General features: G+C 56.9%; 1 protein-coding gene and 1 long non-coding RNA gene across 9 annotated transcripts in view; one reads left to right on the top strand and one right to left on the bottom strand.

Annotated features, from left to right (window-relative positions):
• The window catches only part of SEPTIN9 (septin 9), a 180536-nt gene that overhangs the window by 67216 nt on the left and 86379 nt on the right, over positions 1 to 26941 (top strand). The window contains exon 1 of one of the 6 annotated variants that reach the window (XM_027974156.2): positions 6583 to 6797. The exons of 4 other annotated variants lie outside the window; for them this stretch is intronic. In XM_027974156.2, the coding sequence (XP_027829957.1) occupies positions 6743 to 6797 (55 nt within the window). In that variant the 5' untranslated portion in view covers positions 6583 to 6742. Of the gene's footprint in view, positions 1 to 6582; positions 6798 to 10910; positions 10933 to 26941 lie in introns of those variants that run through there. One more of the 6 variants, XM_042256301.1, reaches the window with a different exon arrangement.
• LOC114116827 (uncharacterized) lies at positions 1026 to 5983 on the bottom strand. Of its 3 annotated transcripts, none has more exons than XR_009595392.1 (4): positions 5749 to 5983; positions 4364 to 4560; positions 1280 to 4226; positions 1026 to 1156 (listed from the first exon to the last, which is right to left on the bottom strand). It is a non-coding gene; the product is annotated as an uncharacterized LOC114116827 (long non-coding RNA). The 3 variants fall into 3 exon arrangements; XR_009595391.1 differs by having other exon boundaries at positions 1026 to 3024; positions 3202 to 4226; positions 5749 to 5976; XR_003590626.2 differs by having other exon boundaries at positions 1026 to 4226; positions 5749 to 5977.

The raw sequence follows: 26941 nt of genomic DNA, 5'->3' as shown, positions 1-26941 counted from the left end.
TGAAAGGAAACGACAGACAGGGAGCCAGCAGGGGAAGACCTGGGGGAGGCCGTCCAGGCCGAGAGGGCAGCTAAGGTGGGTGTCCGGCAGCAGGAGGCAGAGGCGAGACAGAGGCTGGGGGAGGGGGGTGGGCAGTGAGTGAATAGGTGAGGCTGCAGTGGTGGGTAGAGGCCAGGGCACCCGGGACCTCGGCAGCCTCGGTGAGGACACTGCAGTCCATCCACTCTAAGTGTGGACCAGGCTGTGGGGGCTCACATCGTCTGACCTCGCTTTGAAAGCCTCATGATGAATTCTGGGGCAAAGGGAAGCGAGAGGCATAGCAAGCAGCTCAGTCGGGAGGTTTTGCCGGAAGCCGGGGAGAGGGGACAGCCGTAGGACAAGAGCCAGCTGTCGAATTTTGAGACATTTTGTGAGCCGGTTGTTAAACACAGTCGTCATTAAAATTGTAATTGTATGTTATAAAATATGGGATTTCCATTTCATATAATGTACGTTTTGGGAAATGTTGTTCAGTCGCTAAGCTATGCCCGACTCTTTGCAACCCCATGGATTGCAGCATGCCAGGCTTCCCCGTCCTTCACTATCTCCTGGAGTTATCTCAAGCTCATGTCCTTTGAGTCAGTGATGCTATTTAACCAGCTCATCCTCTGTATGTAAATTATTATTTTAAATTGAATTCTGTGGAATTGTTATACAATCTGCTCCCCAGGTTGTGCAGAAGCCCTTCCCTTCTCCAGGGGATCTTCCTGACCCAGGGGATGGAGTCAGCCTGCTAATGCAGGGCACACAAGAGGCGTGGGTTTGATCCTTGCACTGGGAAGATCCTCTGGTGGAGGAAATGGTAACTCCCCAGTATTCTTGCCTGGAAAAATTCCAGGGATAGAGTAGCCAGGTGGGGCTTCAGTCCATGGGGTCGCAAAGAGCGGGACATAACTAAGCACACACACACACATATCATACAATCCAGTCATTCCACTCCTGAGTTTATACCCAGAATTAAAAGAATTAAATGCAGAAACTTGAAGAAATGTTTGTACACCCATGTTTGCAGCAGTGTTATTCACAGTAGCCAAAAGGTGGAAGTATCCAGGTGTCCTTTGGTTGATGAATGGATAAGCAAAATTTGGTATATATGTACAGTGCAATATGATTCAGCCTGTAAAAATAAGGAAATTGACACATGGTAAAACATGCGCGCCTTGAATGATGAATCGTGAAGACATTATACTAAATGAAATAAGCCAGACACAGAAGGGCAAGTATTACAATTGCATTTTACCTGAAGTAGTCAAATTTGTAGAAGACAGCAAGAAGTGTGGTGGTTGCCAGAGCTTGGGGAGAAGAAGCGGGGAGAGTGGAGAGTTATTGTGTAATGAGCATAGAGGATCAGTTTGGGATCGTGGAGAGTTTTGGAAATGGATGGCTGGACAGCTGTGTGAATGTACTTAGTGCCAATGAACTGCACTTACAGATGGTGGAAACGGTAAAGTTTATATTATGCATATTTTACCACAATAAGAATGCATCGATCTGTTAGAGAAAACTATAAAATTAAATCAGCGATGTATATGGTACGGATTAACTTACTTACAGGTAATTATATTAAGAATGAAGATAATAAATATGCAAAGTTCTCCACTTTCTAAGGATCTTATTACATTTAACCATCATCTTTGTTCTTGAATACTGGAATTCTCCAGGCAAGAATACTGGAGTGGGTAGCCATTCTCTTCTCTAGAGGATCTTCCTGACCCAGGGATCAAACCCAGGTCTCCTGCATTGCAGGGGGATTCTTTACCTTCTGAGCCACCAGGGAAGCCTTTGGCAGCCTCCGAATTGTTCAAGATGGGACTATTTATAACATAGAAACAGGCAAATGCTATATATCGGGTACAGTTGTATTTGCTGGTGGTTAAACCTTAAACAACCTATCTCTGGTGGAGAGGGAGGGCTGGAGGAGGGACGCTCGAGTAGAGCAGATACAAGCTGATATTTTTGAGGTAGACATTTTCTGATGGCTTGGATGTGACTGGGGCAGGGGAGGGAAAGGGAGACTTTGGGGGTGATGCCCCGATGCCTGGCTTGAGCGGTTGGGTGAATGGTGGCGCTGTTTACTGAGATGATGGCCTGAAGGGGCTTGGGGACTGTGCAAGGCCCAGCAGCTGATGGAGTGGAGGTTCCAGGGCTCAGGGAGGCCATATGGTGCTCCAGGTGCACGCAGAGCTGAGACCATATGGCCCCTGCCCCAGAGGAGACAGATGGTCCACTTCACGGGGTCCAAAGGCCCGGTTTGCTGGGCACACAGCCACTGTCCCCCTGCCGGTCCCCACGCCCCCTCCAGAGCGCAGGTCAGGGACGCTGCCTGGTGAGCCAGAGTGCTGTTTCCGCCCATCCATTTCCTCCTCCCGCCCTTCCCGTGCTTGGCAAGGGCCACTCCACCTGGGCTGGACCTGCGGGCTTTCCCTTCAGGCTTGCTCCTTCCATATCCAGAAGCGCTTCACACTACATCTTTCTCACCAGCCCTGGCCTTCAGCGTTCCTTATGAAAACTTGCTGTCTGAGTGCCCCATGCCCCCAGTTCCCTCCGGTTGCCACCTGCCGGCCAGCGTTCATTACCAGCTGTGGATTTTGTGGCGCCTGAGACGTCCTTGGGGAGAGGCAGCTTTGGCCTAAAGGGATGATTCGGATGGGGATTTAAGATCCACAGGAGTGTCCTGGGGCTGCCGTAACAAAGAACCACAAATCAGGGAGCTTAAAACAACAATTGATTCTCTCACAATTGGAGATGAGAAGTCTGAAATCAAGGTGTCAGCAGAGCAAGCACTTTTTTTCTTGTTGATATATATATATATATTTATTCATTAGCTGCACTGGATGTTTGTTGCTGCACACTGGCTCTCTCTAGTTGCAGTGAGTAGGGGCTGCTCTCTAGTTGCCGTGCACAGGCTTCTCACTGCAGTGGCTTCTCTTGTTGTGGAGCACAGGCTGTAGGGCGTGCGGGCTTCAGTGGTTGCAGCTCTCAGCTCTAGAGTGAAGGGTCAGTAGTTATGGTGCAGGGGCTTAGCTGGCCCGTGTTAGGAGGGATCTTCCCGGACCAGGAATTGAACTGGTGTCCCCTGCACTGGCAGGCAGATTCTTAACTGCTGGACCAGCAAGGAAGCCCCAGAGCAAGCTCTCTCTGAAGGCTCTGGGGAAGTCTTACCTTGCGGCTTCCGGCTTCCAGGGTCCCAAGTGTTACTTGCTTTGTGGCTGCATCACTCCCATCTCTGCCTCTGACTTCATGAGGGCCTTTTCTCTGGGCCTCCGCGTCTTCTTTTTGTCTCTACAAGGACACTGGCTGTCTCATTCAGGGCCCACTTTAACCCAGGGTGATTTTATCTCGAGGCCCTTGTGTGCGTGTGTGCTAAGTTGCTTCAGGCATATCTGACTCTTTGTGACCCATGGATTGTATGTAGCCCATCAGGCTCCTCTGTCCATGGGATCTCCCAGGCGAGAATACTGGAGTGGGTTGCCATGCCCTCCTCTAGGGGATCTTCCCCACCCAGGGATCAAGCTCGCGCCTCTTACGTCTCCTGTATTGGCACGAGGGTTCTTTACCATGAAGCTGAAGACCTTCAGCTTCATTACATCTGCAGAGAGCCTTACACCAAGCCAGATCTCATTCCAAGGTTCGGAATGGACTTATCTTTTGAGGGCTCACCATTCACTCCATTACATGTCTCATGGTGGACCTGTGAGGTAGGTGGCCCCTCTGATGTTCCCCAAATTATACCTTCTCCTTAGGCCAGGCCTACAAACGGTCTTGCTCTCGCCCATGGCCTTGGGAAAGCGTTACCATCACAGAATTCGGAGGCTTCGTGGTTCTTTTTCTCTCACCAAATTTAAGCTCATTTTCTTCTCTATGGTGCTGCTGCTGCTGCTGTTTTATCTGCCCAGAGGCCCAGTCAGGATCGTCTGTCCAGACCCCAGCTCTGACTGCACATGCCCTGGGAAAGGGGGTTGGGGGGAGCCCTCCCCCATCCAGTTGGAATCAGGCCTTGTTAAAGTCCCAGGGCCCCAATCTGCACACAGTCATCAGAAGTGATCAAAGGATGGGGGATGATTAAAGGGCTGGGATGGATGATTTAAGCCGAGAAAGAGAAGGGCCAGGGAGCAACTGGATTGTCTTCGAGTTCGGAGAAGGTAATTATTACTTGAAGGGTGGTGCCCAGCTGTTTCCCATCTTCTCTGAGGACAGGAAAAAAAGAGGAAATAAATGATGTACAATTAGAGCGGTTGGTTAGATACAAGGGTGAACTTCCTGGCTGGGCGTGTGGCCAAGTCCGCATTGGGTTTCCTGAGGGAACGTGGGGGTATCTCCTTACCTGGAGGTGTCTAGGCCTGGCATTGGCGGCCTCGGTGGTTAAGTGGAGGAAGGCCAGAGGCAGAGGGATGCGCTCACTGGACTCTGAAGCACAATCGTGCCAACATTCTGGCCTCAGAGGTCTGCTCCCTCCTGCCATTGTCCTTTGGGTTCCCATAGGCGAGCATTTTGGTGAGGTGTGGACCCTGGCAGGCCTCCCTGAGGAGATAAGCATAAGTATGTTTAGCTCCACTGTGAATGGAAGTGAATAATACACTATAAACTGACCCTGTGCGAATCTGGTAGAACTCCAAGCCAGCTCCCTGGGAGAACAATCACATGGGTGTGTCTACACTCACCCAGTGCTTTTTATAAAAACACTGAAGAATAACGCTATGGCCCAGGCTGGACGCTGCCCTATCTCTGGGACCCAGCATCTTCCCAGGGGGTTATGGCATAAAGCTGTTTCTTAGAGGGAGTGGACCACCACACTCCCAAATACAGGGCAGGCAGGTGGCCAGAGCATTGGACAACCAGGCGGGCCCAGGTGCTGGTTTTCAGACAAGTTGTGCCGTGGGCTGGTGTGGAAGCCATCGGGGTGCCGTTAATGACAGTGGCGACTCCATTCCTGAAACCCCTGCTCCCAGGCAGAGGGTGTGCGCGCATCTGAAATGTCTGTGGTTTTGCAGTTCCCTGTCCACAAACTCACTTGGTTGAAAATAGTTCAAAATATCCAAGGCATGAGGGAGGGAGAGACTGGTTTTCTTAAAAAGGAAGGACTCGAAAAAGCGCCTGTAACCTAGCGCATTCTCGGTGAGAGGGCCCGAATAACCAGGATGGCACTCAGGGCTCAGCAGCCCTAGTGCATTTGGGATCTTTTAGAACTAGGGGTGTGGGGGGCTGGGAGGGGGGTAGTACTGACCAGCCTGAGACCCAGGACAAGTCCTCGGGCACTCACAGGCCACACTGAGGGCACCATATTGCCCCAGTTGCCCATCAGCTCAGGGAGCATCTCTCCCTGCTATAAATTCTCACACTGGCCCCTGACTAGGGGTAGAGGCCCTGGATTTAAGGAAACCGAGTCGGGCCGGAGAAAAGGCAGGAGTTCCTAACTGGCTGGGGGGATTGGAAGAGACCCCTTCCCCCACTGTTGGTGCCAGACCTCGGGGCCCTCCCAGGTTACTTCTGAAGTTCCAGCACATCCTTTTGTCCCCAGTCCCGGGGACCTGCCTGCCTTGTAGGTAACAGGGTTTAATCAGTGTTTGTCGAATGGATGGAGAAGGGTAGAAATTAATTTACCCTGGAGGGCAAGGCCAGATGGGGCGGAGCCTCACCCGCAAGCTTCTGGCTCCCCGTCCCCTCCCCCAACTCCTGCCTTCAGATACTTTGAAATAATCTGCTTCTTACTAGGGGAGAACTCGAGGTCTACGCGCAGCCTTCCGAAAGCCCCTCGTTGTGCAGCGTGGGGGTGGCACGTGTCCCTGGCCGTCCCCGCTGGGCCAGCGGCTTTTTTGACACCAACCTCCGAGGGTACAGCAGGGACCTCGGGGATGGAGGGTTGGGGGAGGGTAGGGAGCAGCTGGAGGGGTGCCCCGGGCGGGTGGGATTCGGCGCCCCCTTCCCCCCCCAGAGTCACGTGACTCGCGATCGCCGCCCACCCCCACCCCCACCCCCCACCTCGGCTCTAGGCCAACAGGCCGAGATCCTGCAGGCCGCCGGCCCGAGCGCTTAACCCTTGCGGGCGCTGAGCGCGCGAAGGCGGCGGCGAACTTTGTTTGGCTGCGTAAATAAAACCTCGCGCAGAAGGATCCCTGCACCCCAGGGAAGGGGAGGAATCTCTTCCCCCACAACCCCGGCGCCGCCCCCGCGCCGCCGCCCGGCCTCCACATCCGCCCACAGCTGGCCACAGCGGGGCCTCCGGGGGGGTGGAGAGGGCGCCGGGGCCGCGTCCGTCGCCGTCCCCTGGGCGCGGGCCAGGCGGGGCGAAGAGGGGGGCGCTCGGGTCGGGCGTCCAGGACTCGGCCGATCCCCGCGGCCGCTGCTCGGGCCCCAGCTCCCCACCCACCAACCCCGCCACCCCATCCCCCGCCCAGGCCTGGCCTTGACGGGCGGGCGGAGCAGCCAGTGCGAGGCGGGGAGGCCGGGCCCCGGGTGCGGGGAACCTGATCTGCCCGGGAGGCGGGGGCGGGGCGGGGCGGGGGCGCGGGGAGCGGGGAGCGACGGCGCTCGCCTGCCTCCCCCATTCATTCAGCGGAGCCCGGGGGCCGAGGGGCTCCGGCGGCCAACTCTGCACGGCGGGAGCGCGGGCGGCCCGCCCCCCCAGCCAGCGCGCAGGGCCGGGGCCGGCCCGGGGCGCCTCCTCGCTGCCGCCCTCAGCGCGCCGCGCCGCGCCAGAGCCACCATGTCCGACCCCGCGGTCAACGCGCAGCTGGACGGGATCATTTCGGACTTCGAAGGTGGGTGCTGGCCGCCCACCGCACGCCAGGGGGCCCCTCGGGGAGGACCCCCGCGCGAGACGGGGGCACGGACGGGGAGGCGGGACCGCTATGGGGCGCCCTCCCGCCGCGGCCCCCCCCACTGCCCCGCGCCCGCGCAGCCTCCGAGGTGGACCCCGTTCGGGGGACGCGGGGACCGCGCGCCCTTGCTGGCCCCCGCGCTCGCCCTGCGCGCTACCGCCGGGTTTCCTTCCTTTTATTGTTGTTTGTGTTTGTCGAGCGACAACAGTCTCCTCGAGGGCTCGTCCTCGAAGGACCCGGGCGCGCAGTTTTCCTCTCGGCTTGTCCTTCAGTCTTCTCCGTTGCACTCTCCTCGTCGGCCTCGGGGGCCTGGTCCTTGGGGCGGGTTGGGGGAGTTAGTTACCCGTCCCCCGCGTCCTGCCCGCAGGACAGCCGCCTCCCACCCTCTCGCCTACATCAGTTTCGGGGCCGGGGCTCAACAGAGAATCCGGGCTGGGGAGGGACCCGAGTGGACACGGCCCAGGCCGCGGCGAGTCTAGAAGGCGGGGCGGGGTGGGGGGGCGCGTCCCACTGCCCCCATCCGGGCCTGGGGACGTCGTCGGCTGCCTCCCAGATTCCGGCCGTAGCGGGGAGGGGGCCCTGCTTGCCGGTAGGGAGCGCGTGTTGGTCCCCTCCTCGCTCCGGGGTTTCGAAAAGTGTGAAGGGGACGTGGGGAGCTTCTCCCGCCGGCTGCGGTAGGACGTCCAGGGCTCGTGTACGCGTGTAGCTTTCGTGCGCCCTCCTGCCTGCCGGTGGCTCTGCGTCCTGCCTCCTGGGGAGTGAATAAAGCGGTCGGAAGGGAAGCTCACACAATAGTCTCCAGCACTTCAGCACTTCGGAGCCAGATTTCGGAGGGGCGGGTCTGTCTCTGCTGAGATCTGGAGCCCCCGCCCCTCGAAGGGGCTCCCAGGCAGCCTTTGGGCAGACCCTTCTGGTGGGCCCCGACCTGGGGAAGGCTGGGTTGAAAGGAGTGAACAAAAGTCCAGGTGCCAGGCTGGTCCTCAGGGCAGAATCAAGGCCGGGGTCTGGGGTCGCAGAGCCCAGCCGGGCATTTGGCCCACTTGGGGTCAGCTCCATTTGCAGGGGGACTTCTGGGGACCAGAGCCTGGCTGGACCCCAGGCAGAGCCCCAACAGCTGTAATTCTGGGCTGGGCCTGGACTGGCTTAGCAGGGGGTGGAGAGGCAGGAGGAGGTGGGGTCCAGCTCAGGCTTGCCTTGTGCTAGGGACGTGCCTGCTGGGGGCTGGCTCTCTGGTTGGAGCACTTTTCTGACTGTGACACTGAGCGCTGAGAGGAGTTCTGGTCTACAGAGCTGTGATGGCTTGTCCCGACCTCTTGGGGTGTGTGCTCATACTTGAGGTCTCCCCGAGTCTGTTTTGCCTTCAGCTCGCCCCCAGCCACTGCCGGAGGAGGAACACACTTCTAGGGCTTTTCATGCCTAAGAGTCTGAGTGGGAGAACTGGTCGACCTGGAGATGGCTGCCTGCTTCAGGTCCTGCACTCTGTATACTTTTCTCCTGAGGCCTGTGTGAATTAGGTCGGCTCGCGGTCCCTGACATGAAAGCAGGAGGTCAGGAGCCCTGAGGCAGTCGGAGGAGGAGGAGGTTTAGGGGTCATGCTGTCACAGTACATGCCCCAGAGGTTGTTGGCGCCTCTGACTCGGGGCCCGCATGCAACTCCATCCTCTCCCGAAGTGCCCCATCTGGAGATGCCAGCAGCCTCGGCAGCTGCTTCTCAGGCAGCTTCTCAACCCTCTCATCTGGTGGAGACAATGGCCTCATTGAGACCATCCTGGTGTGGCAGTTGGCAGCCCCGCGCTTGTGCTTTCAGGGGGGGATTTCTCACTGAGGGAGCAGAGCCTGGACCCTCTGGTTCCTGGTGTGCGGCAGCCTCCCCACTGTGTACCCTGCAGACTCATGCACTGAAGGCAGGCGAGTTAGAGCCCCTCGTGTGCACATTGGTTGTGTGTGTGTATACGTGTGTGCGCTCTGTACACATGGCCAGCTTGGAGACCAGAAAGGCAGCCTCCCCAAGAGCCCCCGAAACTCAGAGTGGAGTTGGGTGTGGAGAGTGACAGCTCTGGACAGACAGACGTGGGAAGGAGAGATCAGGGCAGGAGGAGTGTCTGACCCAGAGCAACTGTGGGTGATACTGGTTGGCAGAACCAGGACGGAGAAAGGTCGTGGTGGTGGAGGAGGCGGAAATCTGGTTGCAGGCAGGAGGAGGAGCCCGCTCGGGCCAGGGACAGTGAGCTGAGTAGGGGAGGCCAGAATGAGCTGGCCCATTAGGGCTGGGGCATGAGAGGGGCCAGCTCGTGACAGTCAGACAAGCAAGGTCACGGAGGACCAGGTGTGCCTGCCCGCCGGGAGCCCAGACCATCCTGGGGAGGTGGCCAGAGTGGCCAGGATTGGAGCCGGAGGAGCGCTGGTCTGTTTCCGTGGGGCCGGTGGGGGGCCTCTGCCCGGGCTGCCCGCTTGATATCTCAGTTTCTGCAAGGTAGGGTCAGAGGGGTGGGAGGAAATCCTGGCTCCTCGACAGCTGCATATGTTGGTGGCTAAGATGGAGGCCCCAGGGGCCACCACCAAAGGCTGGAGAGTTCTGAGCCACTGTGGTTGCTGGGGGTGACTTTCAACCGGAGCAGACTGGAGTCCTACGACTGGGTCCCACTGGCTCTGTTGGGGTGTTCCCTGGAGGTCTGGGGCGATGGCAGTATCCAGGCCAAGGTAGCAGGCCCTGCAGGGCAGTCAGAAAGCTGTCCCAGTGGAGGTGTGTGTGTGTCAGGGGGGTTGTGAAGTGGATACCCCTGGTTAAATTCTGCTGACACCCCATATCCCGGGCACATGCTTCTCCCTTTCCTGGGGAACACTCTTCTCTTTTCATCCTGTTGTTTCTGCTTATCCCCTTACCTACCCTGGAGGATTGAGGGTGAGGTTGTTAAGCTCCTCCGCCATCACCGAGGTGGCGTGGAGATTCAGCATGTCTCCTATTTTGGAAGCGTCTGTGGATTCAGGTCTCCCCTGGGGACTGCCGGGCGGGGGTCAGTGTCCTCCGTGGGTGTGAACCTCCCACATTATGGCCCCTGCCCTCCCTCCAAGGACGATCTCAGGGCTCCATGGAGACCCTCATGAAGGGGCAGGAAGAACATTTTGTGTTTTGCTGAATTGATTTTTTTAAAGTTTCGTTTCCCCTGTTGGAAGATGGGCTGCAGGTGGCCTCAGCACCCGTCACTCCCCGTGTGATGGGGTGGCTGGAAGGGTGACCCCATCTGCTATCTGGCTCCCGGCTGGTGGAGTACGGGGCAGGCGGACGGCATGTTCTCTAACGAAGGCAGGCCAAATCTGTTATCGCAAACACTATTACAAGTCGGGTCTTTGTGTAACAAAAGCCCTTCCAAGTGCCAGCTGTTGGCCTACTTTCCCAGCAGGGTTGGCTGTAACCGGATTTGCATGGGCTGAAAAAATCCTGAAAGTCCTTGATGTTGGTTGAGACGCAATCTGGCCCAGGACCCAGGAGTTCCGGTCCCAGCGCCGTCTCTCCCGCCTGGAGGAGGTGTCTGCCCTTCTGAACCTTTGACGTCTGTCCTCTGACGTCTCCTTATGGGACCCTGCCAGCTGGGTCCCAGAGCGTGGAGCGGGCAGCGGGCAGGGAGACGGGTGGGGAGATAAGACTGCAGTTGCACCTGCTTGTCTAGGAGCCCAGACGCCTCCTGGACCAGGGCTCCCTCGACGGCTGGGTCCAGGTTCCCCTCTTCCAGGAGGACAAGGCCTAGCTTGCTGATGGGTGTGAATCTGCCCCTAATTAACACCGCTGGGCTTATTGAGCTATGAGTCCTGCTTTTCAGCGAGACCTGACGCCTCTTGAGAATACAGCATCCCCACAGTGCTCACCTGTGGCAGGAGACAGGTGCTGTGGTGGTGTGCGATCACTCACTGGATGGAAGGAACCAGCCTTCCTGGGACTCCGCTGATACCTGCTTGTGGCTACGAGGGGCTGGCTCTCTGACGGGTCTGACTACCACCAGCTGCGTTGGCCTGGTGCTGTTGGGTCCAAGGCCCGGGACTAGACTCAACCTCTGTCTTGATTGCGAGGAAATGCCAGGTGGCGGAAGGGTCCCCATCATCAGTGGGGCTGAGGTTTAGACTTGGGCCAGGGAGGTGGGTTGGGCAGGGACATCCCATGCTGTGGGGTGTCCATCTGGAAAGGCTTCCTGGAGGACACAGATCCTTCCAGGAAGTCTTTTTTTTTCGGGGTCGGGGGGTGGTGCTGTACCACACAGCCTGTGGGCTCTTAGTTCCCGACCAGAGATTGAACCTGGGCCTTTGGCAGTGGAAGCATGGAATCCTACCCACTGTAGGAAGGTTTGAAAGGGACAAGTGGGTAGAGTTTGCATCCCAAAGGAGAAGAAGGGCCTTTGGAGGGAAGTGGTGGGTAGGGCAGCTGGGTGGTAAAGGAGTCTTGGCCCGTGAGCCTCGGTTTCCCCTTCTGTTGAGTGGGGTTATGAACAGCCTCTGTCCAAGGATCGTCTTGGGGAGATAGCCAACAGCCTGAGCCTGGTTCCTGTTCCTGGAAGTATTGTGGGTGCTGCTGCTGTTGGGGCTCGAGGTGGGGGTCAGGTATTTGCCAGAATCGGGTGGGTGTGGATGCCTAAATGCAGGAATCTGGGTGATGGAAGGGAAGGGGTGCGAGGGTCTGTTGGGTCCCCAAGTGGTCGGGGGGAGTGGTGGTGAGTGAGGTTGTATACCAGGGTCAGCACGGTAGATTCAGGGCACATATTTGTGCTACTGGCCAGCACGGGAGTCCTTGCCCGAGCCTGGGAGGTGTCACGCTGTCTCGCAGGCAGAACTTGGAGACTTGGGTCGAGTGGGCTGCCTGCAGGGTTCCTTCACTGGGGAGGTCATCCCAGTCTCCCCCGACCCCAGAGCACCCCAGATGGGTGGACTGTGGGCCCGCCCTGCAGACGACCCAGGCATACGCTGTACGGCCTGGCTTTGGAGACAGTGGGGTCGAGCTGCCTGCCCATGCCTTTGCTGGCTGCCAGCCTTCCTGAAAGAGAGTCGGAGCCGGGAGCTGGTGTCAGGGACGGGACATGCTGACTGCGACATCCTCCTTGACCAGCAGCCCTATGCTACTCCTGATTGTGTTGCAAATCTGTAACTTGGTGCATCATCCCCTCGGGGGCCAATGTCCCAGCCAAGAAGCCGGGACTTGGAGGCCAGAGCTGCGTGCCTCGAGCTCACTCCCAGGGGCTGGTTAGCTCTGCACCCATGTGCCAATGTGAGAAGCAGATGGGCATGGGCTGGGGCCTCCGTGCCTGGAGAAAGGAGCCCCCAGGCTCAGTGGCAGCCGTGGACATCCCTGGGCCCGACACACAGTGGATGGCCACACAGTGGGTGTACTTGCTCAGGCCATGTTTGTGAGCGAGACTGTCCTTCCGGTAGAAGCAGTTGGCCTTGCGGCCTGTTCATGACGTGACATTGCCAAGGGCAGATGGCACGCTCACCCTGCAGAGCTGGAGACTTCTCAGCCTGGTGACCGTGGCCTTGGCACGGCCTTGGCAGGCCTCTAAGGGAGTGCTACAGCCCTCATCCTGGTGCTGGCTGAGCAGAATGTGGGCTCACCTTCTTTTTCTCCTTGAATGTCCAGCAGTCAGGGGAATGTCACATTCAGAGATGGAGCCCCCTACCACGGTTCAGTTCAGGCATCACCATTATCCTCCCCCCGCCACTGCCTGTTTACCAGCTGAATGCCCCTCACTCATTGTGCTGGGGGTGGGTTGGCTGCTAATAGAAGGCTCCTTGGGGTACAGACAGGACCACAGGCCAACAACACAGACCTGGGGGCCAGGCTTAAGGGATCCGTGATGGCCCCCAAACCCAGGAGTCCCACCTTCCTGCCAGGCCAGACCGGGTGCTTCTGATGGACTTGGAGTTCCCAAGGGCAGGTAGCAGTGGGTCATGGTGTAGACCCTCAAAGGCCTGGTGGTGTGTTTAGAATGGTGGGCTAGGGTAGGGGGTAAGAGGTGCTGGGCAAGCCAGGGGACTCTTGGGAGAGATTTATCAGAAGTCAAGGCCCCGGGGGATGTCATTTCCTGGGTTCATCCCAGAAACCCAGCCGGGAAGCAAGTTCCTTTGCTTTCCCTTGACGGCACCACCGAGGAAACGTGGTCAGACAGCGGCTGTCTTTCCAACCTCCTCTCGGTTTTTCCCAAATTTGGAGGCTAAGTTGCTTATGAGATGAAACGGGCTGGAAGTCTGTGGAACCCGGTCCCAGAAGGCTGAGGATTTGTAATTTCTCTGGCCAAACAGACCCAGTGGTTGGCCCCTAGACACCCCCCTTCCCCCGGCGCTGGGGGCATTTCTGGGCTCCGGCTGTTTAATTTGGTCTGGACAGAGCCCGAAGGCTCCGTTCAGCCTAGACCAGGAGACGGTCTGGACACTTCAAGTTTGTTGTCAGTTTTTAAAGTGCTGCCAATGCCCCAAGATTTAGGCAGAGGGACAAGAGAATGGCCTCCATGCAATTGGAGAATATACCCGGCGAGCGCCCCCTGCCCATAGCACGGAGTAGGGTTGCAGGGGCAGTGAGGAGCCCGGGAATGAGGCTCCAGCCTGCCTCTTTCTTTTTTCAAAAAGTCATTTTTAATTGGAGGATAATTGCTCTACATGTTGTGTTGGCTTCTGCCGTACATCAGCGTGAGTCAGCCATAGGCGTGCACATGTCCCCTCCCTCCTGAACCTCCCCTCCGCCTCCCGGCCCATCTCACCCCTCTAGGTTGTCACAGCACCCGGTTGAGCTCCTTATGTTGTACAGCAAGTTCCCATTAGCTGTCCATTTTACATATGGTAATGTACACGTCTCAATGCCATTCTCTCAATTAGTCCCACCCTCTCCTTCCCTCTCTGTGGCCACAAGTCCGCTCTCTATGTTGGCATCTCTGTTATTGCCACAGTAATAGGTTCATCAGTACTATTTTTCTAGATCCCATTATCTATATGTTAATAGACAATATTTGTTTTTCTCTTCCTGACTTATTTCACTCTGTATAACAGGTTCTAGTTTCATCCACCTCACTAGAACTGACTCAAATTCATCCCTTTTTATGGCTGTGTAATACTCCACTGTATATCTGAAACATATAGACAACTTCTTTACCCATTCACCTGTCGACGGACATCTGGGTTGCTTCTGTGTCCTGGCTATTGTAAACAGTGCTACAGTGAACATTGGGGTACATGTGTCTTTTGGTATTGTGGTTTTCTAAGGGTATATGCCCAGTAGTGGGATTGCAGGGTCATATGGTAGTTCATTTGAAAAGACCCTGATGCTGGGAAGGATTGGGGGCAGGAGGAGAAGGGGATGACAGAGGATGAGATGGCTGGATGGCATCACTGACTCGATGGACATGGGTTTGGGTGGACTCTGGGAGTTGGTGATGGACAGGGAGGCCTGGCGTGCTGCGGTTCATGGGGTCGCAAAGAGTTGGGCACGACTGAGCGACTGAACTGAGAGATGGTAGTTCTAGTCCTAGTTTTTAAAGAAACCTCTTTACTGTTCTCCATAGTGGCCGTGTCAATTTACATTCCCATCTATAGTGCAACAGGGTTCCCTTTTCTCCACATCCTCTGCAGTATTTATTGTTTGTAGGTTTTTGTTGTTGCTGTCGATAATGTCCATTCTGACTAGTGTAAGGTGGTACTGCATGGTGTTAATAATTTTGATGTGCATTTCTCTAACAGTAAGGACACTGAGCATTTTTTCACATGTTTATTAGACATCTGTGTGTCTTCTTTGGAAAAATGTCTGTTCAGGTCTTCTGCCCATTTTATTGATTGGGTTGTTTTAGTTTTCTGATATTGAGCTGCTGAGTTGCTTGTATGTTTTGGAAATTAATCCTTTGTCAGTTGCTTCATTTGCAATTATTTTCTCCCACTCGGGGCAACCTCTTTCTTTTTTGTGTCGCGTGGTTTTTCTCGGTTGACCCTCTCTCTCAGATTTCTGAGTCTGACAATCCCTCCTGGAATGCTGAGCCCCGCAGTCTCCAGCCTTTTCTCCTCCCAGTCCCTGGGCCATCTGGGGAAACCCATCTCTGCCCCGAGATGCAAAATTAAGAAAATCGAAGGACCTGGCCTTGAACACATTAGTGTGCCCTCCCAGTGCATGGCTTAGAGCTTGCTGTGTCTCTGTCCCCAGGATCGGGAGCCCTGCCCTCAAACACCTCCAGGAGGGTCCAGGTGGGATGAGGGAGGGGAGGCAGGAGAGGTGACCGGCTTTCCCCCCACCCCCGCCCCCCACACGTCCTCTTGTTACTGCAGCCTCTGAGGGACTGTCTGGCTAGGGGTTTGATGGACGTCCCCCTGAGTACAAATAGGGGGAGCATGGGCACCCCACCCTGGGGGGGGCCTTACGTGGCTCTGTCGGGGGATGGGGCAGGGATAGGGAGTTGAGTTTGCCTTGCTGCCTGGGTCTTAGCAAGTCTGAGCTGGGAGTTCCTGGGGCTGGTTTTTCCCTCGCTTGTACAAGGAGGGGTTGGAACTGTGAGCTCTTTGCAGCCGGTGTCTGGTCTTTTATGACCAGTCACAGGCACTTCCTCTGAGTTTCTAATCCAGCTTTCTAGTTGTCAAACCCACAGCCCTCCCCTGCCTTTCAAGGAGTGCAGGCTGATGGCTCCTCTGGCCATGGGCTTTTGACTGTCCCCTGGGGACCTCCGTGTGGGAGGCACCTCCAAGTGGGAGACTGTGGCTGAGGGTCCCCGTGGGAATGGGAAGGGAGACACTGGAACAGCGACCACCCCCTCTCTGCCTTCGGGAAGTTCACCTGTGGAACGGTCTCGGTTTTTTTTTTTTTTTGGCAGGAAGAAGGAGTGGTGTCCCAGGCAGAGTGGCCCAGATTCCGGCCACCTCACCTTCTCCCCTCCCCTGTCTTCGGTGAGATGGAAAACTTTCTGGTTCTGACCGTCGGTGGCCAGCAGCCTGCCGGTTCTCCAGACTCTCCTAGGCAGGACCTCAGCCTGGAGCCTGGCCGTCCCCTCCCTGGGTGCAGAAAGCCAGCCCCCAGCAGGGCTCTCTGGCCCTCCTTTCCACGTGGGTGGGCAGTTTCCCTCTAAGGGGCAGGCCAGGCCCCTGCCCTGAGTCCCCGGAGACCGATATCATCTACAGTAAAAGCATACAAGTTTTCCTGGCTCCATCCCAGGCCCGGAGGGGCGGCCTTTTCCGCTGTCCCCTGCCTCCTGTCCCCCATCACAAGTCAGGGGAGGGGTGCTCTGTAAAGAAACTGGGTTTGGGTTTTTTTTTTTTTTTTGCCTTCAGTTCAAAAATGAAGTAAGTGCTAGAATCTTTCTGTGTCTGGTGGGCTGGGAGGAGGATGGCCTGGATGGGAGAGGCAGCCAGCTCATTCGTTTGTTTACTCAACAGTTAACCGTGGGCGCCAGCTAAGTGCTAGTTCTGTTCTCCATTCTGGGGCTCCAGGCATGAGCCCAGGAGAGGGGTAGGTTCAAGAAGGCTTCTTGGAGGAAGGGACACCAAGCAGAGTCCTGGGTAGGAGTTTACCAGGCAGGGTCTCCAGGCAGATGGTGCTGGCTACCTCCTGTTGCGATTTCTGCCTGTGTAGTTGGTTTGGAAGACCGTGTTATGCCCACATCTGGGGCAGGTACCCTTGGCATTGAGGCGGAGGGTGGTGGGAGGGGGCAGTGCCTGCAGACATAGGTCGGGGTGTGGAGGAGCTCAGGCTCCAGCTTTCCTCCTGGTCAGATTGCGGGGAAAGACTTGGATGGTGCATCTAGTCCAGGTGGAAGAGAAACACGTGATGTGTTTCTGTAGCGAGGGTGGTGGGTCTGGAGTGGCGAGCTTTTCCCTCTGGGATTCCATCAGAAAGACCTCTGAAGGGGCTGCTCTGCTGCTGCTGCTGCTGCTAAGTCGCTTCAGTCGTGTCCCACTCTGTGCGACCCCATAGACGGCAGCCCACCAGGCTCCCCAGTCCCTGGGATTCTCCAGGCAAGAATACTGAGTGGGTTGCCATTGCCTTCTCCAATGCATAAAAGTGAAAAGTGAAAGTGAAGTTGCTCAGTCGTGTTCGACTCTTAGCAATCCCATGGACTGCAGCCTACCAGGCTCCTCTGTCCATGGGATTTTCCAGGCCAGAGTGCTGGAGAGGGGTGCCATTGCCTTCTCTGGGAGGGGCTGCTCTACTTTCCTGCTAAACTACAAAAGAAGCAATGAGGAGGGGACGAGATGGGGAAGGCGCTCATTCATTCACCCCTTTGCAGGCCCCGTGCAGAGGAGAGGGGGCAGATGGGGCTGTGTCCCCTCCCTCCTGGTGGCTGCCCCCACCCCAGCTCCTGCCCAGGTAGAGGAGTTTGGGGGCAGCTGGGGGAGGGGTGGGGACACCAGTGAGGGGGGAGACCTTGCCCCTGCCCTGGCTGCAGCCTCCCCATGAAGCTGGGCTGGGAGGGGCGCTCAGATATTTGCATCTCCTAATATTTACGTGATGGAGCTGGGCTCCTGCGAGCAGCTGCCCCAGAGCCAGCTGTTGGGCTCCTGCCTCCCTCCCGAATTTTGTTCTCTGATCCAAGTCCCGGCCCTTCCAGCTGTTCCCCTTTCACTCACAGGCACTTCCTCTGATGGTGCTGGTTCTTAATCTTTGTAACCGTCTCTGTCTTGAGCACCTTCGACGTGCCAGGCCCCAGGCTGGGCTCTCTGTATTCAAGGGCTCTTGGTCCTCCTGGAAGCCAGCAAGATGGGCAAGTCATGAAGGTCACGCGTATCCCGAGGCCACACTGGAAGGGAGACCCTGGTGCACTGTGCCCCGGTTCTCACCTGGGCTGCCTCCTGGGCTGACCCTGCCTGGCCAGAATGGAAATCGCAGTCTGCCTAGCAGTGGGCCAGAGCTTGGGGTCTGGCAGAGGCTGCCTGTGTTCATATCCTGGCCTCATCTCTTTCCAGCTTGGTGACCACGTTAGTGACGCTGGAATCACAGGGCTCATCCTGCAGGTGTGCGTCCGAGGCTCAGTGCAATACAGGTGCTGTGCTGGTGTGGCCTGTAGCTGGTGCTGTAGAGTTACTGAGAGTCTGACTTTTAGGGGGCGAGGTGGGGTGTGGAGGTAGCGTGGTGTGATGGTTTAACATGCTGGCTCAGTCTGACTTCACCTCACCCGTGCTGGGATGTTCGGCTGGTCGTTCACCTCTCTGTGCCTCGGTTTCCTATCTGTAAAATGGGGACAAGAGGCAAATAGCTCATCTGGAGATCTTGGGAGGTGAATGAGCCCTTAGGGTTGTGCCTGGTGTGTGGTGAGCACCGGTAAACGTTGAGTTAAAGATTCAAGGCAATAAGCACTTCTTAGAGGCTCGTAAGTCACATGAGGCTTGGTCCCAGGCCCTCGTCTTAGTAACAAAAAGACCACAGACTGGGGGGCTTACATAGCATACATTTGCTTCTCTCAGTTCTGGAGGCTGGACGTCCAAGGTCGAGATTCTGGCAGATTCATTGTCTGGCGGTGGCTTCCTGGTTCGCAGACAGCATATTCTCACCGTGCCGATACAGGGCAAAAGGGGAGAGAGAGCTCTCTGGGGTCTCTTTTAGAAGAGTGCTGATCCCATCACGAGGGCTCCACCCTCAAGACCTCATCACCCCCAAAGGCTCTACCTCTAAGGCCCCATCACCTTGAGGGAGAGCATTCAGCCTGTGAATTTGGGGGAACACACTTTGCAGCAGGGCCCGACGTGGACGGATGAGCTTGGCTCCTGGCTGCAGGATCATGATGGTCTTTCGGGAGGAACGTGATGGCTGTTCTGGGAGTCGAGGGGAAGGGAGGCTGGCTGGGACCCTGGACGCCAGCACTGGGCCTCTCTCTGCCTGTTTCCTGGAGCAGATGAGTTAGTATGGAGGCCCTGGGCGGCTTCAACCTTCTCTCTCTCTCTCTTTTTTTGATCTGGACCATTTTTAAAGTCTTTATTGAGTTTGTGACAATATTGCTTCTGTTTTATGGTTTTGTTTTTTGGCCGGGAGGTATGTGGGATCTTAGCCCCCTGACTGGGGATTGAACTTGCACCTCCTGTATTGGAAGGCAAAGTCTTAACCACTGGACCGCCAGGGAGGTCCCTCTCAATCTTCTCTAAGGGGATACTGCTAGGGGCCCTGGGCAGATCTGGGGGCCTTGTGACTGACACGCCCCCTTATCCCATGGGCCTCTGCCTTAGCAGTGCCCAGTGTGTCCTTTGGTTTGTGACCGGCTCAGGGGCTGAGCGGTGGCCACTGAAGCTGGACAGAGATCTTGGGTGCCTTCGGGGGATTGTGGGGCTGCCTCCGGAAGGGTTGGATGCCTAGATGTCATCCTTGTAGGATTCCCAGGAGGGGGATGGAGAGGAGGCTTGTGAGCCCACCAGAGGGCAGATGTCCTTGCTCACTTTCTCCCCAGACAGTCTTGGGGTGCCAGGCCCACCCAGCCCTCCTGACAGGAGCTCTAGGAAGCGAGGACCAGTAATCTGTCTTCTAACAAGCTCTGGAAATGATTCTGATTGTCAGCTAGAGCTGAGAATGATCTGGAACCAGAACTTTAGAACCACAAAGGAATTTGGAGCACAGATGCAAGAATATATGGCGATGCAGGCTACCTGGTGCTGCAGGAGGAAGGCCCAAGGCTGTGTCTCTCCGTGCGCCTGCTTTACAAATACGCATGCAGTCAAAAGACTGGAAGGATGTTTGCCAGAATATTGATAGTGCTTATCTTGGTCGTGGGTTGATAGGTATTTTTTGCTTTGTTTCTCTGTGTTTTGCAGATTTTCTGCATTGCAGATACACTTTCTGTATTGCTTTTAGAGTAAGGAAAAGAGCAATAGATATTATTTTTTAAGGTTCATTGTCAAAAAGAAAACTCACCCAATGCAACTTCCCACCCCAGTTTGAGAGACTCAAAGTGCCTATTCCTTTGGCTGATGGTGCCCGAGCTAGGACCCCTGGGTCCCGCTGACTCTTTCCGGCTGTAGATTGGAGTGCTGGGTGGAGTGAAGCCCAAACACGCAGGCTATGGGGCCAGTTCTGCAGACAGCACTGGCAGCTGCATGTTTGGCTGCAGAGGACTGTGGCTGGAGCCTCAGTCCTCGACCTCAGACTAGGAGGGGAGGTGGCCTCTCCCGGCCCCTCCAGCTCTGCTAAGTGTTCGGAATCACTGAGCCTGTGGTTGCAGGAGTGATGAGAGAAAGTTGGAGCTGGTGGCAGCCCCCAAGGTCACCCTCATGGGGTCATTGGGTGTCCCAGCTGGAAGAGACCAGTGTGCTGAGGCTACAGGGGTCAGCTGCCTAGCTCAGGCAGTGTGTAGAGGTGACTTGTGACAACTCCATGCATCGTCCAGCAGCCCCCAGCTCTGGGTCATCTGCATAGACGCCCCCTCCCCGTCAGACCCTCCTACACCCAGCAGTTCTGCTGAGGACAACTTGGCTGAAATTCTCCATTTTCAGTTAAGAAAGGAATTACTCTTGCCTGCAGCTCTGTTTCCTGGAGGCGTTTTCTCTCTGCTGCTCCAGACCTCCCCCAACCAAGGGGCTTTCAGGCTGGGTAGGTTGTGTCTCTGGTGATGTAGGGGACCTGGGAAGCTTCTTGGTGTGTGTATGAGAGGGCCCTCTCCCTCTCCCCACTGCCTGGTCCCCGCCTCTGGTGGCTGGAAGGGCCTGGCTTTCTGGGGGCTTCTTAGGGTGGGAATCAGGGAGGTAGTGATTGGCAGCCTGGGCCCCGCATGGCCGGCAGGCAGGTCAGAGGTTATCAGGCTGAGCTGGTGGTTCTGGGTGGTGGGGGCGGGGGTGGGTCTCCCAGAGCGGTCTCTGGCACGGAGGGTTTCGAGTTCACTGTGTACAGCTCTCATTTTTTCCCTCTCCCGCAGGCCAGAAGCAGACTTGAGAAGTTGTCTATTTTGAGGGTGCGGCTCTGTGAAGGGTTGGGGGGCACTTTATCTGTCCACCTGCAACTGTGGCTGAAGGCTTCCACACTGGCTCTTTTGAGAAGAAAGTGCAGGGGACAGGAGGATACCTTAGGGGTCACATTTAAGGCTGGTCACCTCCAAGGATGTCCAGGGTACAGTGCCCGCCCTGCTCAGAAAACAGGTCTGTTCAGTCCTTAGGGAGGTTTTCCTTAAGCTTGTATTAGCCAGAAAACACTCAGAGGCTCAAAGAACAAATGTAAAGAGAAAAGCATAAGCAGGTGCTTGCCTGATAACCTGGGCTGGGCAGCCCCTGGATGGAGCCACAGAAGGACAGAACAGCTGCATGGTCAGTTCAGGGAGGCGGGGTGCAAAGACCAGGAAGGGGCTGGGAGTCAGAGGGAGCCTTTAGGTGTCCTGTGGCCACAGTAGAGACCGCAGGCTGGGGGCTTAACACAGGGTTCTGAGCCCAGAAAGTCCCGATTCATGGTGTGGGCAGGGCTGGTTCCTTCTGCTCAGCCTTTCCTCCAGATTCTGTGGGGTCCCGCCGACCTTGGTGCCCTGGCTGGTGGAAGCATCCCTCCAGTCTGCTTCCTGTCTCTCTGTCTCTGCTCTTAGGAGGGACCCTCACTCAGATTTTGCACACTCAATTGTGTCCAACTCTTGGGGACCTTATGGACTGTAGCCTGCCAGGCTCCTCTGTCCATGGGATTCTCCAGGCAAGAGTACTGGAGTGGGTTGCCATTTCCTCTTCCAGAGGATCTTCCTGACCCACGGCTCGAACCCACATCTCTTGCGTCTCCTGCATCGGTAGGCAGATTCCTCCCTAAATCCAGGGTGATCTCATCTCAAGGCTCTTATATATTTATATATATATATATTTATTTAATATTTATTTATTTAGTTGCAGCTCATAGGATCTTTCTGTGGCATGTGGGATCTAGTTCCCTGACAGGGATTGAACCTGGCCCCTCGGCATTGGGACAGTGGAGTCTTAGCCACTGAGCCACCAGGGAAGTCCCTCTCGAGGCTCTTAATTACATCTTCAGAAACCCTCTTTCCAAACAAGGGCACGTGCACAGCTTCTGGGAGTTAGAACATCCACCGACCTTGCCCCATACACTGGCCGACCTTAGGAGCAGCAGAGTGTCTGGGTATGGATCCAGAGACCACGCTTAGATGGGCTTAATGGCATGACTTTGAGTGATCGAAGGCCTTCCTGGGTCTCAGACTCCTCATCTGTGTCCCCAGAAGGTGATGGCACCCCGTTCCTGATCCTCTGCCCAGTGGTACAGCCCAGCCTGGAGGCTGTGCCCGGCTTGCTTTAGGTCTTCAGTGAAAGTGAGAAGTGTTGCTCAGTCGTGTCTGACTCTTTGCTGCCCCACCGGGCTCCTTTGTCCATGGATTTTTCCAGGCAAGAAAACTGGAGTGGGTTGTCATTTCCTCCTCCAGGGGATATCCCCGACTCAGGGATCGAATCTGGGCCTCCCAGAACTGCATGCAGATTCTTTACCACTGAGCCACAAGGGTTCTCTCCAAGTTCCAGATAATTGAGTGGCGTTAGCCAGGAGCTTGTCTCTGGTGAGTGCCCAGTAAGGGGAGTCCTGGAGGCGGCCTCACTCAGCCCCCACCAGGGCTCTTTGGAACATCTGGGTGGCCCCTAGGAGCCCCTTCCAGAATCTTCTCGGGGTCCAGCTGTGGCCTGTCTCACTCTACAAACCCACTTCCTCCTCCTGGTTTTCTGGACTCCTCCTTCTCTGCCAACCCTCCCCTCAACCAAGCTCACCCCGTCCTGGAGTGTAGAGACCAGGTTGCCCTGAACCCAAGAGTCAGCCTTGAAGCCTGTAGGACTTTGTGTTCACTGAGACACCTTCCTCTTGCCCAGCCCAGTTCGGCCAGTCTGGGGTCATGAGCTGTGACCCACTCCATTCCTTGGGAGGCCTGGGGGAGCAGCTGGACTCCTGGGTGCTGCCCTGACCGGGGCCTGAACTCTGCTCCTCGGGGCACTGTCCCCTGTAATTAGGCCGGAGCTCATATGGGCCTGGGCAGCACCTGCCTGCCCCCGCCAGGCCACAGCCCAGAGACGTGCAGAGCTCCATCTGCCCCTCTGGCGTGATTAATGGAGGCTCCACCTGGGCCCAGCAGACCCTGGTATTAGGATTTTTTGTTGTTGTTGTTGCATTTTTAAAGTGTTTCTACCATTTCCTGCTGTAGTCAGCGGGGTGATTCCTCTGCCCGCTGGTTGGGGAACGACCAACCCCCTCTGGGCTGAGAACAGAGAAGGGGACTTGGAGCTTCACCGGGAGGAGCCATCACAGCGACCGCCGCCCTGGCAGCCCTGGGCCGTGGAGCTGAGACTGACCGGGGTCTCCGGGTGCTGCCCTGCCCCCTGCCCAGTCGTGGGGAAGAATCGGCGCTGTCACGGACTGCTGTGAGCAGGCCAGCTTGTCCGCAGGCTCTTTGTGGACGGGGTGATTCTTGCTCCGTGGGTGGGGGTGGCTGGGGGAGCACCCAGGGAACAGCCCTCCATGGGACCCTCTGGTCAGCGGAGGGGCTGTGCTCCAACCTGGAAGCAGCTCCTCAGTTCTCTGTGCAGGACAGGACCCCCTCGGGGCGTCTGGGGCAGCGGGGGAGGGGTGTGTGCATTAAAGGGCCCGGTAGCCTTTGAGCCCTCGGGCTGCAGCCTGTGGCTTCAGGTTTTGACCTCAGTCTCCTCCCAGGGGCTGCCTCCTGCCCTCCTCAGCTGCCATTCATCAGGGAACCTTTGACCCACGGAGGCCAGAAAGGCCCTCTGTCCCCTCTGGTCCCCTGCAGGCAGGGCTACACCTAGACCCTCTTCTTCGGCCTTTCGGGAAGCCTGGGCTCACCGCCCCCCTCCCAAGTCCCCACCCGGGTCAGGATATTCTTCGCCTGTCTGCCCGCGTCTCTGCGTGTAGCTTTGGCCCCGTTCTGTCTGTCCTCTCTCTGCAGAGTAGAGCTCACAGCTAGCCTCAGAGGGCGAGGACAGTGGGTCTGAATGCACTTACGTTCCCGTAACTTTTAATTTTACTATGGAAAGAAGGAAGTGCAGTGTCTTAGGGTGATTGTTAGAGTCAGCCTGGAATGACCCTGATGTCGCCAGAGCCGCGGGGAACCAACTGGGAGATGGCCGAAGTGGGAAGAGGCCCCGAGTGGCTTCCTTGTAACATTTGTTGTGGTTTTGCTCTGTAGAGAGGAATTTCTTAAAGCAGAAGTTGCTATGTGGCTGCGTGGCTGTCCCATGATGCCTACCAGGGTCTTTCCTCTCAGGCGGCTCCTTGACCCTGTGAGCCCTCCCCCAGGATCCTTCTCTGTTGGCAGGGGGGTGGGAGGGGAACACAGGTAATGGACCCACCTTAGCTGGTTGAACTTGTTGCCTTGATGGGAACTCTGTTGGGAGAGAACAGGGTGCCCTGACTGAGGACAGTGAAGCAACGGGTGCGAGTGGGGACGTCCTGGGAGGCTGGACGTCCAGGTGGCCCTGCCCCAGGAAGATGGGGTGGGGAGGCTCAGAGGCTGGCTGGGAGTGGCAGCCAGCAGCAGGAACCGGTCACTGGGCCAAGGCATTGGCATCTGTGAAGAGCCGGAGTTGAGCTGGCGGCTGGCGCAGGCCGAGAGGGGAGAGGGCCTTCCTGCCAGCCTGTCCGATTCCAGGGTGCCCGTGTGCCCCGCCAGAGCCGGTGAGGCCACGCGGGACGTGGCTTCCGCATCAACAGAGGCTGAGGAGGCTGAATGGAGAGGCCGTGGCAGCTGAAAGACCTGTTCTGGGTCCTCCTTCTGCGGCTGCCAAGTGCCCGGAGCAGGGACCGCTTCAGGCGATAGAAATGTGCTCTCTCCCGGGTCTGGAGGCCGGAAGTCAGGTGTGGGCGGCACTGGTTCCTTCTGGAGACTCCAAGGAAAGGTCTCATCCAGGCCCCTCCCCGACGAGAATCCGCGGCGTCCTTGGCTTGTGGGTGCACCCTTCCATCTTCACGTGGCTTCTCTGTCATCTCCTTCTCTGTGTCTTATGAGGACACCTGTCCGGGTTCAGGGCCCAACCTCATCGAGGATGGTCTCACCTTGAGAGTCTACCCTGAGTCCATCTGTGTGCTAAGCGTGCATGCTAAGTCGCTTCAGTCATGTCCGACTCTTTGCGACCCTGTGGACCGTAGCCCACCAGGCTCCTCTGCACATGGGATTCTCCAGGCAAGAATACTAGAGTGGGTCGCCATGCCCTCCTCTAGGGGGTCTTTCCAGGGATCAAACCCTCATGTCTTATGTCTCCAGCATGGGCAGGTGGGTTCTTCACCACTAGTGCCACCTGGGAAGGCCAGGGACCCTTCTTCCACATCACTTCCACAGGTGCCAGAGTTAAGACTCAGACGTACTGTCCAGGGGGCCGCTGTGGGACCAGTGTCCTCTGTAGACAGCTTAAGATTTGGATGCCCTTCTACAGGCATCAGGCAGGATCCATTCTGGGTGGATTAGACTGTGTAGCTGGTCTGGGGAGGGCAGGTTCTGCCTGTGTCCTTGCTTGCCAGCGTGGAGAGAGCTTTTTCCAGGGAGAAATTAATGTGATGAATTGGGGATTAAGAGAGGGTCTGGAATCCGAGGGCTGGCTGTTGACCGCAGCTGCCACTGGGCTCCCTGCCCGTCGTGGGTGGGTTCTTGTTGGTGTCTTGAGTTGAGGGGCCAGGGTCACCTTTGCACTCTTTCCAGTGCCTGGAGGCATCATGGGCGGGAAGGGCTTTGTGGAGGGTGTCCCTGTGGTGAGTGGCAGCCTGTGGGGGGAGGAGGAGGGGGCCTGCTGTTTCTCTTGGCCCAACTAGGCAACCCAGCTGGCGGGCACAGCCGACCTCCTTCGCACGTCGCTGTTCCAGGGCAGGCGGTGGGCCAGGCCTCCCCCGGGGGAGAGTGTGAAGAGCAAAAACGCACCCCAGAGTGCCCATGTCCTAACAGCCGAAGGAAAAGACAGTCCTCAAATTGTTGGGGGAGGATCTTCCAGGCGGTCCGGTGGTTAAGACTTCGCCTTCCAGTGCAGGGTATGTGGGTTCAGTCCCTGGTTGGGGAGCTAAGACCCCACACATACCTCTAGACCCAATACCAAAATATAAGACAGAAACAATATTGTAACAAATTCAATACAGACTTTAAAAATGGTCCACATTAAAAAAAAAATCTTAATTGAGAGGAGTGGAGAGGTCGGGGGCTTTCCAGGTGGCACTAGTGGAAAAAAAACCTGCCTGCCGATGCAGGAGACAGAGAAGACACACGTTTGATCCCTGAGTCAGGGAGATCCCCTGGAGGAGGGCGTGGGAACCTCCTCCAATTTTCTTGCCTAGAGAATCCCATGGACAGAGGAGCCTGGCGGGCTACAGTTCATGGGGTCGCAAAGAGCTGGACATGACTTAGCACGCACACACTGAGACGCTGACCTCACGCTTTTTGCCTGGGTTTCTAGAGCACCTGGTGAACCCACAGTTCTCGGGGGCACTGGACTTGCCCTACATGGCCCCCCAGGGCTCAGTGGAAGTGGCTCAGCTGGGTCCTCCAGCCCAGAGGGTGCAGGCCACCAGTGTGGAACAGGGGTGTGAGGTGCAGGCCTGTGTCTGGTCAGGGCTGGAAGCAGGGGCCGTGTGCTGCCCTCAGCCATGTGTGCAGCTAAGCCCAGGGTGGCCGGTGTCCTCAGCCACCACGCCGGGCCCCCGGGACCCTGAGCTGGAGTGGGAGGCAGGATGGGGCTGGCGCCAGACGAGGTTCTTAGGCCACGTCTGGACCCACAGCCCAGCCAGGCCTGCTCGGGGAGGGCCGGGGAGAGGCCTCAAGGGAGGGTCCAGAGCTGTGGGTGCCAGCGGTGGGCCTCCTCTCTTCCTTTATTTGGACTTTGGCTGGGTCATTGTTAAACAAACGTGTCTCTCGGTGGGAAACCCAGGGCCACTCGTTGCCATTGCTGTTTACCGATGTCCCTGTCCCAGGCTCTGCTGGGCCACGGCGTCTATTTTAAGCTCTTCCTTTTGGACTGTTTCACTTCTGGAGGACACCCCCTCCCACTGAGACTCCGCTGGGGGTGCTGGGGGACCCCAGAGTGCTTACCCATCAGTTACCACCCCGAGGCTGTTTCCTGGGGAAGAGTGCTTATCCCTGCCTGCCTTCCCGGTGTGGGGCGCTAGGTGGGCACCAGGGGCAGATACTGGCTGTGGGTGTGATGGA

Source organism: Ovis aries, chromosome 11 (genome assembly GCF_016772045.2).
Source record: "Ovis aries strain OAR_USU_Benz2616 breed Rambouillet chromosome 11, ARS-UI_Ramb_v3.0, whole genome shotgun sequence".
NCBI lineage: Eukaryota > Metazoa > Chordata > Mammalia > Artiodactyla > Bovidae > Ovis > Ovis aries.
Note: the sequence above shows the minus strand (reverse complement) of the source record. Positions and strands in the feature narration are given on the sequence as shown.